The 15,984-nt window shown below is 60.6% G+C and overlaps 1 protein-coding gene across 2 annotated transcripts in view; it reads right to left on the bottom strand.

Annotated features, from left to right (window-relative positions):
• Positions 1-7,005: 7,005 nt before the first annotated feature.
• Positions 7,006-15,984, bottom strand: part of dll4 (delta-like 4 (Drosophila)) — a 43,071-nt gene continuing 34,092 nt past the window's right edge. The window contains exons 10-11 of one of the 2 annotated variants that reach the window (XM_070878646.1): positions 9,002-9,110; positions 7,006-8,125 (exon numbers count right to left, since the gene is read on the bottom strand). In XM_070878646.1, coding sequence (XP_070734747.1) covers positions 8,120-8,125; positions 9,002-9,110 — 115 coding nt within the window. In that variant the 3' untranslated portion in view covers positions 7,006-8,119. The remainder of the gene's footprint in view (positions 8,126-9,001; positions 9,111-15,984) is intronic. The other variant, XM_070878647.1, reaches the window with a different exon arrangement.

Raw genomic sequence — 15,984 nt, 5'->3', positions numbered from 1 at the left:
AACCTTCCGGATATAAAAGGGGTCAGAGGATCTAGTAAGGTGGAGGAACTGAGGGAAATCCTTATTAGTCGGGAAATTGTGTTGGGAAAATTGATGGGATTGAAGGCCGATAAATCCCCAGGGCCTGATGATATGCATCCCAGAGTACTTAAGGAGGTGGCCTTGGAAATAGCGGATGCATTGACAGTCATTTTCCAACATTCCATTGACTCTGGATCAGTTCATATGGAGTGGAGGGTAGCCAATGTAACCCCACTTTTTAAAAAAGGAGGGAGAGAGAAAACATCGAATTATAGACCGGTCAGCCTGACATCTGTAGTGGGTAAAATGATGGAATCAATTATTAAGGATGTCATAGCAGTGCATGTGGAAAGAGGTGACATGATAGGTCCATGTCAGCATGGATTTGTGAAAGGGAAATCATGCTTGACAAATCTTCTGGAATGTTTTGAGGATGTTTCCAGTGGAGTGGACAAGGGAGAACCAGTTGATGTGGTATATTTGGACTTTCAGAAGGCTTTCGACAAGGTCCCACACAAGAGATTAATGTGCAAAGTTAAAGCACATGGGATTGGGGATAGTGTGCTGACATGGATTGAGAACTGGTTGTCAGACAGGAAGCAAAGAGTAGGAGCAAATGGGGACTTTTCAGAATGGCAGGCAGTGACTAGTGGGGTACCGCAAGGTTCTGTGCTGGGGCCCCAGCTGTTTACATTGTACATTAATGATTTAGACGAGGGGATTAAATGTAGTATCTCCAAATTTGCGGATGACACTAAGTTGGGTGGATGTGTGAGCTGCGAGGAGGATGCTATGAGGCTGCAGAGTGACTTGGATAGGTTAGGTGAGTGGGCAAATGCATGGCAGATGAAGTATAATGTGGATAAATGTGAGGTTATCCACTTTGGTGGTAAAAACAGAGAGACAGACTATTATCAGAATGGTGACAGATTAGGAAAAGGGGAGGTGCAACGAGACCTGGGTGTCATGGTACATCAGTCATTGAAGGTTGGCATGCAGTTACAGCAGGCGGTTAAGAAAGCAAATGGCATGTTGGCCTTCATAGCGAGGGGATTTGAGTACAGGGGCAGGGAGGTGTTGCTACAGTTGTACAGGGCCTTGGTGAGGCCACACCTGGAGTATTGTGTACAGTTTTGGTCTCCTAACTTGAGGAAGAATATTCTTGCTATTGAGGGAGTGCAGCGAAGTTTCATCAGACTTTCCCGGGATGGCGGGACTGACCTATCAAGAAAGACTGGATCAACTGGGCTTGTATTCACTGGAGTTCAGAAGAATGAGAGGGGACCTCATAGAAACTTTTAAAATTCTGACGGGTTTAGACAGGTTAGATGCAGGAAGAATGTTCCCAATGTTGGGGAAGTCCAGAACCAGGGGTCACAGTCTAAGGATAAGGGGTAAGCCATTTAGGACCGAGGTGAGGAGAAACTTCTTCACCCAGAGAGTGGTGAACCTGTGGAATTCTCTACCGCAGAAAGTTGTTGAGGCCAATTCACTAAATATATTCAAAAAGGAATTAGATGAAGTCCTTACTACTAGGGGGATCAAGAGGTATGGCAAGAAAGCAGGAATGGGGTACTGAAGTTGCATGTTCAGCCATGAACTCATTGAATGGCGGTGCAGGCTAGAAGGGCCGAATGGCCTACTCCTGCACCTATTTTCTATGTTTCTATGAGACAGGGGGAGAGAGACAGGGGGAGAAACAGGGGACAGGGTGAGAGAGACAGGGGTAGAGAGACCAGAGACAGGGGACAGGGGACCGGGGGAGAGAGACAGGGGACCGGGGGAGAGAGACAGGGGACCGGGGGAGAGAGACAGGGGACCGGGGGAGAGAGACAGGGGACCGGGGGGGGAAGAGAGACAGGGCACAGGGGGGGAAGAGAGACAGGGCACAGGGGGGGAAGAGAGACAGGGCACAGGGGGGGAAGAGAGACAGGGGACAGGGGGGGGAAGAGAGACAGGGGACAGGGGGGAAGAGAGACAGGGGACAGGGGGGAAAGAGAGGCAGGGGACAGGGGGGGGAAGAGAGACAGGGGACAGGGGGAGAGAGAGAGGGGACCGGGGAGAGACAAGGGACAGGGGGGGAAGAGAGACAGGGGACAGGGGGGGGAAGAGAGACAGGGGACAGGGGGGGAAGAGAGACAGGGGACAGGGGGGGAAAGAGAGACAGGGGACAGGGGGGGAAGAGAGACAGGGGACAGGGGGGGGGAGAGATACAGGGGACAGCGGGGGGAGAGATACAGGGGACAAGGGGGAGGGAGACAGGGGGAGAGAGACAGGGGACAGGGGGGGGGAGAGAGACAGGGGACAGGGGACGGGGGGGGGGGGGAAGAGAGAGACAGGGGGGGGGGAGAGAGAGACAGAAGAGAGAGACAGGGGGGGGGGGAGAGAGAGACAGGGACAGGGGGGAGGGGGAGAGGACGGGACGGGGGGGGAAGAGAGACAGGGGACGGTGGGGGGGAAGAGAGACAGGGGACAAGGGGGGGAGAGAGACAGGGGACAGGGGGGGGGAGAGAGACAGGGGACCGTGGAGAGAGAGACGGGGGACCGTGGGAAGAGAGAGACGGGGGACCGTGGGAAGAGAGAGACGGGGGACCGTGGGAAGAGAGAGACGGGGACCGGGGAAGAGAGACGGGGGACACGGTGGAAGAAGAGAGACAGGGGACAGGGGGGAAGAGAGACAGGGGACAGGGGGGAAGAGAGACGGGGGACACGGGGGCGGTGGGGGGAGAGACAGGGGACACGGGGGGGCGGGGGGTGAGAGACAGTGGATATGGGGGGGGTGTGGGGGGAGAGAGACAGGGGACACGGGGGGGGGGGGAGAGACAGGGGACACGGGGGGGGGGGTGGGGGGGGGGAGAGAGACAGTGGACACGGGGGGGGGGGGGGAGAGAGACAGGGGACACGGGTGGGGGGGGAGAGACAGGGGACACGGGGGGGGGGGGGAGAGACAGGGGACACGGGGGGGGTGGGGAGAGAGACAGTGGAAACGGGGGGGGGGGTGGGGGGAGAGAGACAGTGGACACGGGGGGGGGGAGGGGAGAACAGGGGGACATGGGGGGGACGGAGAAAGACAGTGGACACGGGGGTGTGGGGGGGGGAGAGAGACAGTGGACACGGGGGTGGGGGGGGGGGGAGAGAGACAGTGGACACATGGAGGGGGGGGGTGGGAGAGAGAGACAGGGGACACGGGGGGAGAGAGACAGGGGACAGGCGAGAGAGACTGGGGAAAGACAGGGCACCGGGGGAGAGAGACAGGGGAAGAGAGACAGGGGAGAGAGACAAGTGGCAGGGGGAGAGAGACAGACAGGGGAGAGAGATAAGTGGCAGGGGGAGAGACAGAGGACAGGGAGGGAGAGAGAAAGGGGACAGGGAGGGAGAGAGACAGGGGACAGGGGGGGAGAGAGACAGAGGGGGAGAGATACAGGGGACGGAGGGGGAGTGATACAGGGAACAGGGGGGGGAGAGATACAGGGGACAGGGGGGAGAGATACAGGGGACAGGGCGGGAGAGATACAGGGGACAGGGCGGGAGAGATACAGGGGACAGGGCGGGAGAGATACAGGGGACCGGGGGAGAGAGACAGGGGACCGGGGGAGAGAGACAGGGGACCGGGGGAGAGAGACAGGGGACCGGGGGAGAGAGACAGGGGACCGGGGGGGAAGAGAGACAGGGGACAGGGGGGGAAGAGAGACAGGGGACAGGGGGGGAAGAGAGACAGGGGACAGGGGGGGAAGAGAGACAGGGGACAGGGGGGGAAGAGAGACAGGGGACAGGGGGGGAAGAGAGACAGGGGACAGGGGGGGAAGAGAGACAGGGGACAGGGGGGGAAGAGAGACAGGGGACAGGGGGGAAGAGAGACAGGGGACAGGGGGGGAAGAGAGACAGGGGACAGGGGGGGAAGAGAGACAGGGGACAGGGGGGGAAGAGAGACAGGGGACAGGGGGGGAAGAGAGACAGGGGACAGGGGGGGAAGAGAGACAGGGGACAGGGGGAGAGAGAGAGGGGACCGGGGGAGAGACAAGGGACAGGGGGGGGAAGAGAGACAGGGGACAGGGGGGGGAAGAGAGACAGGGGACAGGGGGGGAAGAGAGACAGGGGGGGAAAGAGAGACAGGGGACAGGGGGGGGAGAGAGACAGGGGACAGGGGGGGGAGAGATACAGGGGACAGCGGGGGGGAGAGATACAGGGGACAGGGGGGGAAGAGAGACAGGGGACAGGGGGGGGAGAGATACAGGGGACAGCGGGGGGGAGAGATACAGGGGACAGGGGGGAGGGAGACAGGGGGAGAGAGACAGGGGACAGGGGGGGGGAGAGAGACAGGGGACAGGGGACGGGGGGGGGGGAAGAGAGAGACAGGGGGGGGGAGAGAGAGACAGGGGACGGGGGGGGGGGGGGAGAGACGTGACGGGGGGGGGAAGAGAGACAGGGGACGGTGGGGGGGAAGAGAGACAGGGGACAGGGGGGGGAGAGAGACAGGGGACAGGGGGGGGAGAGAGACAGGGGACCGGGGGAAGAGAGAGACGGCGGACCGTGGGAAGAGAGAGACGGGGGACCGTGGGAAGAGAGAGACGGGGGACCGGGGGAAGAGAGACGGGGGACACGGTGGAAGAAGAGAGACAGGGGACAGGGGGGGGAAGAGAGACAGGGGACAGGGGGGAAGAGAGACGGGGGACACGGGGGCGGTGGGGGGAGAGACAGGGGACACGGGGGGCGGGGGGAGAGAGACAGTGGATATGGGGGGGGTGTGGGGGGAGAGAGACAGGGGACACGGGGGGGGGGGGGAGAGACAGGGGACACGGGGGGGGGGGCGTGGGGGGGAGAGAGACAGTGGACACGGGGGGGGGAGAGAGACAGGGGACACGGGGGGGGGGGGAGAGACAGGTGACACGGGGGGGGGTGGGGAGAGCGACAGTGGATACGGGGGGGGTGGGGGGAGAGAGACAGTGGACACGGGGGGGGAGGGGGGGGGGAGAGAGACAGTGGACACGGGGGTGGGGGGGGGGAGAGAGACAGTGGACACATGGAGGGGGGGGGGGTGGAGAGAGAGACAGGGGACACGGGGGGAGAGAGACAGGGGACAGGGCGAGAGAGACTGGGGGAAAGACAGGGCACCGGGGGAGAGAGACAGGGGAAGAGAGACAGGGGGAGAGAGACAAGTGGCAGGGGGAGAGAGACAGACAGGGGGAGAGAGATAAGTGGCAGGGGGAGAGACAGAGGACAGGGGGGGAGAGAGACAGGGGACAGGGAGGGAGAGAGACAGGGGACAGGGAGGGAGAGAGACAGAGGGGGAGAGATACAGGGGACGGAGGGGGAGTGATACAGGGGACAGGGGGGGAGAGATACAGGGGACAGGGGGGGAGAGATACAGGGGACAGGGGGGGAGAGAGACAGGGGACAGGGGGGGAGAGAGACAGGGGACAGGGGGGGGAGAGATACAGGGGACACGGGCGGGAGAGATACAGGGGACGGGGGGGAGAGATACAGGGGACAGGGGGAGAGAGATACAGGGGACGGGGGGGAGAGATACAGGGGACAGGGGGGGAGAGATACAGGGGACGGGGGGGAGAGATACAGGGGACACGGGGGGAGAGATACAGGGGACACGGGGGGAGAGATACAGGGGACAGGGGGGGAGAGATACAGGGGACGGGGGGAGAGATACAGGGGACAGGGGGGGAGAGATACAGGGGACAGGGGGGGAGAGATACAGGGAACAGGGGGGGAGAGATACAGGGGACGGGGGGGGGGGGGGAGAGAGACAGGGGACCAGTGGAGAAAGACAAGGGAGAGGGGGAGAGACGTGGGGGAGTGCAGGGGGGGGGGGGAAGAGGCAAGGGACTGGGGGGGAGAGAGACTGGGAACCTGGGTACAGAGACCGGGGACAGGGGGAAAGACAGGGGACACGGGGGGGGGAGAGAGACAGGGGACAGGGAGAGAGAGACAGGGGACAGGGAGAGAGAGATGGGGGAGAGAGATAGGGTACCTGGGGAGAGAGACAAGGGACAGGGGGAGAGAGACAGGGGACCAGGGGAGAGAGACCGGGGGAGAGAGATGGGAACAGGGGGAGAGACAGAGGACCGGTGGAGAAAGACAAGGGACAGGGGGAGAGGGGGGAGTTCAGTGGGGGAAGAGGCAAGGGACTTGGGGGGGAGAGAGATAGGGGACAGGGGCTGGGGGAGAGACAGGGGACAAAGACAGGGGACGGGGGGGGGGGGGGAGGAGAGACAGGGGACAGGTCGGGGGGGGGGGGAAGAGACAGAGGACAGGGGGGTGGAGAGACAGGGGACGGGGGGGGAGAGACAGGGGACAGGTGGGGGTGGGGGCAAGAGACAGGGGACAGAGACAGGGGATGGGGGGGGGGGGGAGAGACAGGGGACAGAGACAGGGGATGGGGGGAGAGAGAGACGGGGGAGAGACAGGGGACAGGGGGGGGAGGGGAGAGACGGGACAGCGGGGGGGGGGGGGGAAGAGACAGGGGACAGAGACGGGGGGGAGAGAGACAGGGGACAGAGACGGGACAGGAGGAGAGAGGGGGAGAAAGACAGAGGACATGGGGAGAGAGACGGGGGACAGTGGGAGAGAGACAGGGGTCAGGGGGAGGGAGACGGGACAGAGACAGGGACAGGGGGAGAGAGACGGGCCGGTAGAGGGACAGGGGACAGGGGGAGAGACGTAGGGGACAGGGCAGGTACAGCACGGGTTAGATACAGAGTAAAGCTCCTTTTTCTTGCAGATAGACCTAATGCTCAGATTTGGTCTGTATTCGTCACTCAGTCGAACTTATAACGGGTTTGAGTGACGATTTAAAGTGCGGTTTGTGCTCAGTGTTGCTGGCAATGCTCCGGAGCCACTTTTAGGCATGGTGTTGATGTTCAGCAAGTAGATGGGTTTAATGAAGGACACAGGCACCAGATGTTGTAGCAGGAATGATTTCATTGTTTGAAAATCAAAATTCAAACTCTGCCATGAAGTTAAAACCATGGGTGAAGTGATAATGTATTTACACCTCAAGACATTTATAAATATACATTATATACAAAATAATTTTTATAAAAGTATAAAGTTCAGTGCTTCACATTTAAATTAATTATGAAATACCAACCCTAAAAAAATGATTGATTGTCTTGGTCGCTCATTTACTACTTGATTTAAATGGACCAGCAATGGGCAGTCTATACGTGAGGCTCTGCTCCCAGTCTGCTCCCTCAGTCGGCTCCCAGTCTACTCCGAGTCTGCTCCCAGTGCCTGCTGTCGGTCCGCCCCCTCAGTATCTGCACCCCCACAGTGTCTGCTCCCTCAGTGCCTGCACCCCCACAGTGTTTGCACCCCCACAGTGTCTGCACCCCCACAGTGTCTGCACCCCCACAGTGTCTGCTCCCTCAGTGCCTGCACCCCCACAGTGTCTGCACCCCCACAGTGTCTGCTCCCTCAGTGCCTGCACCCCCACAGTGTTTGCATCCCCACAGTGTCTGCACCCCCACAGTGTCTGCTCCCTCAGTGCCTGCACCCCCACAGTGTTTGCACCCCCACAGTGTCTGCACCCCCACAGTGTCTGCACCCCCTCAGTGCCTGCTCCCTCAGTCTATTTCCTGTTTGCTTCCCGGGGGAATATTGCTGTAATCCTGGGGGTGGGGAGGGTTGAATCTCTCTGCAGTGGATCCAGTTTCACGGTCTGTGGTTCATCTCAATCCCAAATCCTGGCCGCTTCAGTCACTGCTTCAGATTCAAGATGGAGCCAGTTAAATACACCTCGCTCTTCACGAGTAATAAACCTATATCACGTGGTGAGTTTGCGATGGATGTCACTCCTCTGCTGTCTGAGAGGTGCCTGGTTCAGTGTTTATCACATCGAGCCTGCACTAACAGCAACGGCTCAGTAGGTCAAAGGCTCCAGGGAGATTTTCATCATCCCATATCCCATATTCTCAGCTCCTTCAGAAACAGAGGGCTGGCCCCTCACAAAGTTGCAGACTCCGGTTTTCAAATGTTCCTCTTTCCAGCAGTAAATCGCAAAGAAATAAATACCAGTCCCATTTTGTGTAAACAGACAGACAGAACTGGCGATGCCAGACAGACTAGCCTCTGCTGTATTGCAGCCTTAAACCTGCAGGGAGAGAGAGAGAGAGTTATTCAAAACAGCTTTCACTGGCTCATTTCCTCTTCATATCGACACCTTCCCATCCTGTGATCCTGCTTTTAAATGGAGACAAGCCATGAATGGTGCGGAGACTAAAACCTTCATTCAAAGAACCTGCAACACTCTCACCAGCCCAACTCTCCCAGCAGCCCAACCCTCACTCAGCAGCCCATCTCAGTGGCCGAGATCAGAGCTGCAATCACCCAGTGAGAGCGTTCTGCCAGCCTACCCCTCAGTTCTGTCGAGTTGAGAGTACGCCCTAATTCTTAAAACAGAACAATGTTCTGCTATTCGATGGTACAAGCAGCCTGAAACTTTCACTTGAAGAGCAGTCAGTCCCAAAGTCCCTCACTCGCCCATCCAGCCCAGGGCCACCAGAGCCAACGATCAGCAGTCTGGCTCTGATCTGACTGCAGGCCATGGGGTGGAAGAGCATCGTATTAACCACAGCTTGATGCCATCACCCCCACCCACTCTGTATACCCCCCACCCACTCTGTGTACCCCCCACCCCGTGTAAGCCCCCCACCCCGTGTACCCCCTATCTTGTGTATGCCCCCACCCCATGTACCCGCCCCACCCCGTGTATCCCCGCCACCCCATGTACCCCCACACCATGTACCTCCCACCTTGTGTATGCCCCCCCCCCCGCCCCGCATACTCCTCGCCTCATGTACCCCCTGCCCCGTGTACCCCCCACCCAGTGTACCTCACTCAGTGTACATCCCCAGTGTACACTGTACCCCACCCAGCCAGTGTCCTCCACACCCTGTGTCCCCCCTGCCCCAGTGTACCCCCCTGCCCCCTGGGCCTTTCTCTCAGAGCTCCACTTTGGCCTGCTTACCTCAGTAATGACGTCCTGCTGCCGGCCCTCTGCGGCCCGGTATACAGGCTGGTACATCAGGCCTTGGGCTTCCGCTATCGTGGCGATTCTGCACTCCAGCTTTTCACTACTGAACAAAAGGGAGGAAATCAGGTGAGAGAAAGCCCGAGCGAGCACGGTGCAGACCCGCAGGCAACGCTCTGACACTCGGCAGGGAAAGGTCAATATAAACAGTGCCATTCCTGCTGGAACACAACTGACGCCCGATAACTGCCTGCACACTTCCGTCTCTTTCAAATCAGTGGGTTTGAGTGCAGGCCAGGAATGATCCTGTGGGTCAACCACTGACCTCCGAGGGTTTGACTGGGGAGCGAGCGGGGCTAAATCAGTGTGTGACCAGTCCGGGAGTGTGGGCAGAGAAAGGGGCAGGGCTGTAGCTGACACACTGAGCCACACCCCATGGGCCCACGGTGTTGATGGTGCTGACAAACACGGAGCCATATTCCCACAGGCTGGTGTAGGGAGTATATACTGCAATTAAAACAGCACCTAAAGAAGGGTCAGGAAGGGTCATCAGGCAACAGGTCTGAATTAAAGAGTCACGGCCCGGTGACTCACTCCACCTAGAATGTGAGCTTTATAGGGACCATTGCATGTGATTGCCATACTGCAGGCTGATCACTTATTGAGGAAATGGGACTATTCACAGTTAAACACCTGCTCCAAGTGCAGCTGTCCCTCAGTACTGCCCCTCCAACAGTGCGGCGCTCCCTCAGTACTGCCCCTCCGACAGTGCGGCGCTCCCTCAGTACTGCCCCTCCGACAGTGCGGCGCTCCCTCAGTACTGCCCCTCCGACAGTGCGGCGCTCCCTAAGTACTGCCCCTCTGACAATGCAACACTCCCTCATAAGAACATAAGAAATAGGAGCAGGAGTAGGCCATTTGGCCCCTCGAGCCTGCTCCGCCATTCAATAAGATCATGGCTGATCTGAACCTGGCCTCAACTCCACTTCCCCGCCCGTTCCCCATAATCCTCGACTCCCTTATCGTTCAAAAATCTGTCTATCTCCGCCTTAAATATATTCAATGACCCAGCCTCCACAGCTCTCTGGGGCAGAGAATTCCATTGATTTACAACCCTCAGAGAAGAAATGGGCATTCCCTTATTCTGAGACTAGTTTCCCCCATGAGTAGAAATATCCTCTCTGCATCCACCTTGTCGAGCTCCCTAATTATCTTATAAGTTTCAATAAGATCATCTTCCATTCTTCTGAATTCCAATGTGTATCGGCCCAATCTACACAACCTATCTTCATAAGTCAACCCCCTCATCCCCGAAGTCAACCTAGTGAACCTTCTCTGAAGACCAAAACTGTATGCAGTACTCCAGCTGTGGCCTCACTAATACCCTGTACAGTTGTAGCAGGACTTCTCTGCTTTTATACTCTATCCCCCTTGCAATAAAGGCCAACATTCTATTTGCCTTCCTGATCACTTGCTGTACCTGCATACTAACTTTTTGTGTTTCATGCACAAGGACTCCCAGGTCTCTCTGTACTGCAGTACTTTGCAATTTTTCTCCATTTAAATTATTTGTTTTTCTATTTTTTTTGCCAAAGTGGATAACCTCACATTTTCCCACATTATACTCCATCTGCCAAATTTTTGCCCACTCACTTAGCCTGTCTATATCCCTTTGCAAATTTCATGTGCGTTCCTCACAATTTGCTTTCCCATCCATCTTTGTATCATCAGCAAACCTGGCTACATGACACTTGGTCTCTTCATCCAAGCCATTAATATAGATTGTAAATAGTTGAGGACCCAGCACCAATCCCTGTGGTACCCCACTAGTTTCTGTTTGCCAAAATGGAAAATGACCCATTTATCCCGATTCTGTTTTCTGTTAATTAGCCAATCCTCTATCCATGCTAATATATTACCCCCAACCTCATGAGCTTTTATCTTGTGCAGTAACCTCTTATGTGGCATCTTATCAAATGCCTTCTGGAAATCCAAATACACCACATCCACTGGTTCCCCCTTATCAACCTTGCTTGTTACATCCTCAAAGAACTCCAGCAAATTTGTCAAACATGACTTCCCTTTCATAAAACTATGCTGACTCTGCTTGATTGAATTATGCTTCTCCAAATGTCCTGCTACTGCTTCCTTAATAATGGACTCCAGCATTTTCCCAATGACAGATGTTAGGCTAACTGGTCTATAGTTTCCTGCTTTTTGTCTGCCTCCTTTTTTTAAATAGGGATGTTACATTTGCAGTTTTCCAATCTGCTGCGACCGCCCTAGAATCCAGGGAATTTTGGTACTGCCTCTCCGACAGTGAGCACTCCCTCAGTACTTCCCCTCCGACAGTGCGGCGCTCCCTGAGTACTGCCCCTCCGACAGTGCGGCGCTCCCTCAGTACCGCCCCTCCGACAGTGCGGCGCTCCCTGAGTACTGCCCCTCCGACAGTGCAGCGCTCCCTCAGTACTGCCCCTCCGACAGTGCGGTGCTCCCTGAGTACTGCCCCTCCGACAGTGCGGCGCTCCCTCAGTACTGCCCCTCCGACAGTGCGGCGCTCCCTCAGTACCTTCCCTCCGACAGTGCGGCACTCCCTCAGTACCTCCCCTCCGACAGTGCGGCACTCCCTCAGTACTGCCCCTCCGACAGTGCGGCGCTCCCTCAGTACTGCCCCTCCGACAGTGCAGCACTCCCTCAGTACCTCCCCTTCGACAGTGCGGCACTCCCTCAGTACCTCCCCTCCGACAGTGCGGCGCTCCCTCAGTACCTCCCCTCCGACAGTGCGGCACTCCCTCAGTACCTTGCGTAACCACCCTGGCAATTAGTGGCCTGCAACATGAATGAAATCAAAGGCCCTGTATATCAGACTGGATGCTGGAGTAGAACTCTCCTCGACAGTCTCAGATTGCCAAGCTTGTCCCATCAGGATTTCATTACATTCTCATCGAATTACATGCTGGTCACATCGACCTTCAAAATACTCCAATATTCATGTACTGGAAACAGGTCACTGCTCCAGGCACCAGGCCCCACCCCCAGGCTCCAGGCCCCACCACGAGCCCCGCCCCAGGCCCCACCATGAGCCCCAGGCCCCAACCCCAGGCTCCAGGCCCCACCACGAGCCCCGCCCCAGGCCCCACCATGATCCCCAGGCCCCAACCCCAGGCTCCAAGCCCCATCACGAGCCCCGCCCCAGGCCCCACCATGAGCTCCAGGCCCCATCACGAGTCCTGCCCCTGGCCCCACCACGAGCCCCAACCCCAGGCTCCAGGCCCCAACTTCACCCTTAGGCCCCGCCCTCAGGCACCAGTCCCCACCCCCATGCCCCGCCCCCAGGCTCCAGGCCCCGCCCTCAGGCACCAGTTCCCACCCCCATGCCCCGCCCCCAGGCTCCAGGCCCCGCCCTCAGGCACCAGTCCCCACCACATGCCCCGCCCCCAGGCTCCAGGCCCCGCCCTCAGGCACCAGTCCCCACCTCCCATGCCCCGCCCCCAGGCTCCAGGCCCCGCCCTCAGCCACCAGTCCCCACCCCCATGCCCCACCCCCAGGCTCCAGGCCCCGCCCTCAGCCACCAGTCCCCAGGCTCCAGGCCCCGCCCTCAGGCACCAGTCCCCACCCCCCATGCCCCGCCCCCAGGCTCCAGGCCCCGCCCTCAGCCACCAGTCCCCACCCCCATGCCCCGCCCCAAGGCTCAAGGCCCCGCCCTCAGGCACCAGTCCCCACCCCATGCCCCGCCCCCAGGCTCCAGGCCCCGCCCTCAGGCACCAGTCCCCACCCCCATGCCCCGCCCTCAGGCCCCGCCCTCAGGCACCAGTCCCCACCCCCCCATGCCCTGCCCCCAGGCCCCGCCCTCAGCCACCAGTCCCCACCCCCAGGCTCCAGGCCCCGCCCTCAGGCACCAGTCCCCACCCCATGCCCCGCCCCCAGGCTCCAGGCCCCGCCCTCAGGCACCAGTCCCCACCCCCATGCCCCGCCCCCAGGCTCCAGGCCCCGCCCTCAGCCACCAGTCCCCACCCCCATGCCCCGCCCCCAGGCTCCAGGCCCCGCCCTCAGCCACCAGTCCCCAGGCTCCAGGCCCCGCCCTCAGCCACCAGTCCCCACCCCCATGCCCCGCCCCCAGGCTCCAGGCCCCGCCCTCAGTTACCAGTCCCCACCCCATGCCCCGCCCCCAGGCTCCAGGCCCCGCCCTCAGGCACCAGTCACCACCCCCCATGCCCTGCCCCCAGGCTCCAGGCCCCGCCCTCAGCCACCAGTCCCCACCCCCATGCCCCGCCCCCAGGCTCCAGGCCCCGCCCTCAGCCACCAGTCCCCAGGCTCCAGGCCCCGCCCTCAGCCACCAGTCCCCAGGCTCCGCCCTCAGCCACCAGTCCCCAGGCCCCAGGCCCCGCCCCCAGTCCCCACCCCCCATGCCCCGCCCCCAGGCTCCAAGCCCCGCCCTCAGCCACCAGTCCCCACCCCCATGCCCCGCCCCCAGGCACCAGTCCCCACCCCCATGCACCGCCCCCAGGCTCCAGGCCCCGCCCCCAGTCCCCACCCCCCACCCCCCCATGCCCCGCCCCCAGGCTCCAGGCCCCGCCCCCAGGCACCAGTCCCCACCCCCCATGCCCCGCCCCCAGGCTCCAGGCCCCGCCCTCAGCCACCAGTCCCCACCCCCATGCCCCGCCCCCAGGCTCCAGGCCCCGCCCCCAGTCCCCACCCCCATGCCCCGCCCCCAGGCTCCAGGCCCCGCCCCCATACTCAGGCACTCTGAGTTTACCGAGCTGGAAGTTGCTGGGACTTGAGGCTGGCCGAGGATCGGTGGGTCATCTTTCTGAGCCTGTGAGTGACTCAGGGTGGGACCAGCGCCTGAGATCTGGAGCAGACTCTTCCCTGAGCTCACGCTGGGACAGAGTCCCGAACCCCCCGTGTTCCCTGTCAGCGGACCAGCCCCGATCACCCGCACCACAGAACCCATCGGCCCATCACCAGGTCATCACCCTCCTCCCGCGGAGGGGCAGTGATTGCCATGGCGACATCGAGTGCCAGTTGAAGTGGTGTGATGGTGAAGGAGGAGCATTTATATAATGCAAGGTGTTTGGTGTTATGACAGAGGTCGCTCTGTCTGAAACATAACCCCTGTGTGTTTTGCAGGACATTTAATCGCTGCGATGTATTACATGTCTAAAGTTACAGCTCATCAGCTGCAGGTTCCAGAGACTCCGGGTCTCACTCCGCTGGAGATTTAGTATCAGGGAGGCTGCAAGGATCCGCTGGACACGATTGAAGACCTCCCCCTCCCCCACACCCATCCCCTCCACAGACCCTCCCACGCAATACCCCCCCACAATACCCCCCCCCCACACACACACACACCCACCCCCCCCCCACACACACACACATCCACATCCCCCCCCCCACACACACACACACCCCACCCCCCCCACACACACACACACACACCCCACCCCCCCCCCACACACACACACACATCCACATCCCCCCCCCCCCACACACACACACACCCCACCCCCCCCCCACACACACACACACACACCCCACCCCCCCCCCACACACACACACACATCCACATCCCCCCCCCCCCCCCCACACACACACACATCCACATCCCCCCCCCCACACACACACCCACCCCACCCCCCCACACACACAAACCCACACTCACCCCACACACACCTCCATCCCCCCCCCCACACACACACACCACACCCCCCCACACACACATACCCCACACACACATCCCCCACGCACACACCCCACACACACATCCCCCTACACACCTATACACACACATACACCCCACACACAAACACCCCCACCCCCACACACACACTCCCCTACACCCCCCCACTCACACACTCCCCAGACACACACTCCCCACGCACGCACACCCACACACCCCCACGCGCGCACACACACACCCCACCCCCCCCACACACACACAGCCCACCCCCCCCCACACACACACACACATCCACATCCCCCCCCCACACACACACACACATCCACATCCCCCCCCCACAAACACACACCCCACCCCCCCCACACACACAAACCCACACACACCCCACACACACCCCCACCCACACACCACACCCCCACACACACACACCCACCCCCACACACACACCCCCTCCACACACACACACACACCCCACCCCCCCACACACACCCCCTCCACACACACACACCCCACCCCCCCACACACACAGACCCCACCCCCCCACACACACACACCCCACCCCCCCACACACACACACCCCACCCCCCCACACACACACACCCCACCCCCCCCCCACACACACACCCCACCCCCCCCACAAACACACACCCCACCCCCCCCCACAAACACACACCCCACCCCCCCCCACACACACACACCCCACCCCCCCCCCCACACACACACCCCACCCCTACCACACACACACATACCCTCCACATACACACCCCCCCGCACACACCCCCCGCGCACACTCCCCCACGCGCACACTCCCCCACGCGCACACTCCCCCACGCGCACACTCCCCCACGCGCACACTCCCCCACGCGCACACTCCCCCACGCGCACACTCCCCCACGCACACACCCCCCCCGCGCACACTCTCCCCCCCCCCCCACGCACACACACCCCCCCCTACGCACACACCCCCCCCCCACGCACACACACCCCCCTCCACGCGCACACCCCCCCCCACGCACACATCCCCCCCCCCACGCACACACCCCCCCCCCCCACGCACACACACACCCTCCCACGCACACACACACCCTCCCACACACACACACCCGTCCCACACACACACACACCCCGTCCCACACACACACACACACATCATGCACACACCGCACACACACACCCCCCACACACACACACACCCCACACACACACACACCCCCCCACACACACACACACACCCCCACACACACACACACACACCCCCCACACACACACACACCCCCCACACACACACACACCCCCCACG

The sequence above is a fragment of the Pristiophorus japonicus genome, chromosome 4, assembly GCF_044704955.1.
Source record: "Pristiophorus japonicus isolate sPriJap1 chromosome 4, sPriJap1.hap1, whole genome shotgun sequence".
NCBI lineage: Eukaryota > Metazoa > Chordata > Chondrichthyes > Pristiophoridae > Pristiophorus > Pristiophorus japonicus.
This window is presented reverse-complemented; position numbering and strand designations above follow the sequence as displayed.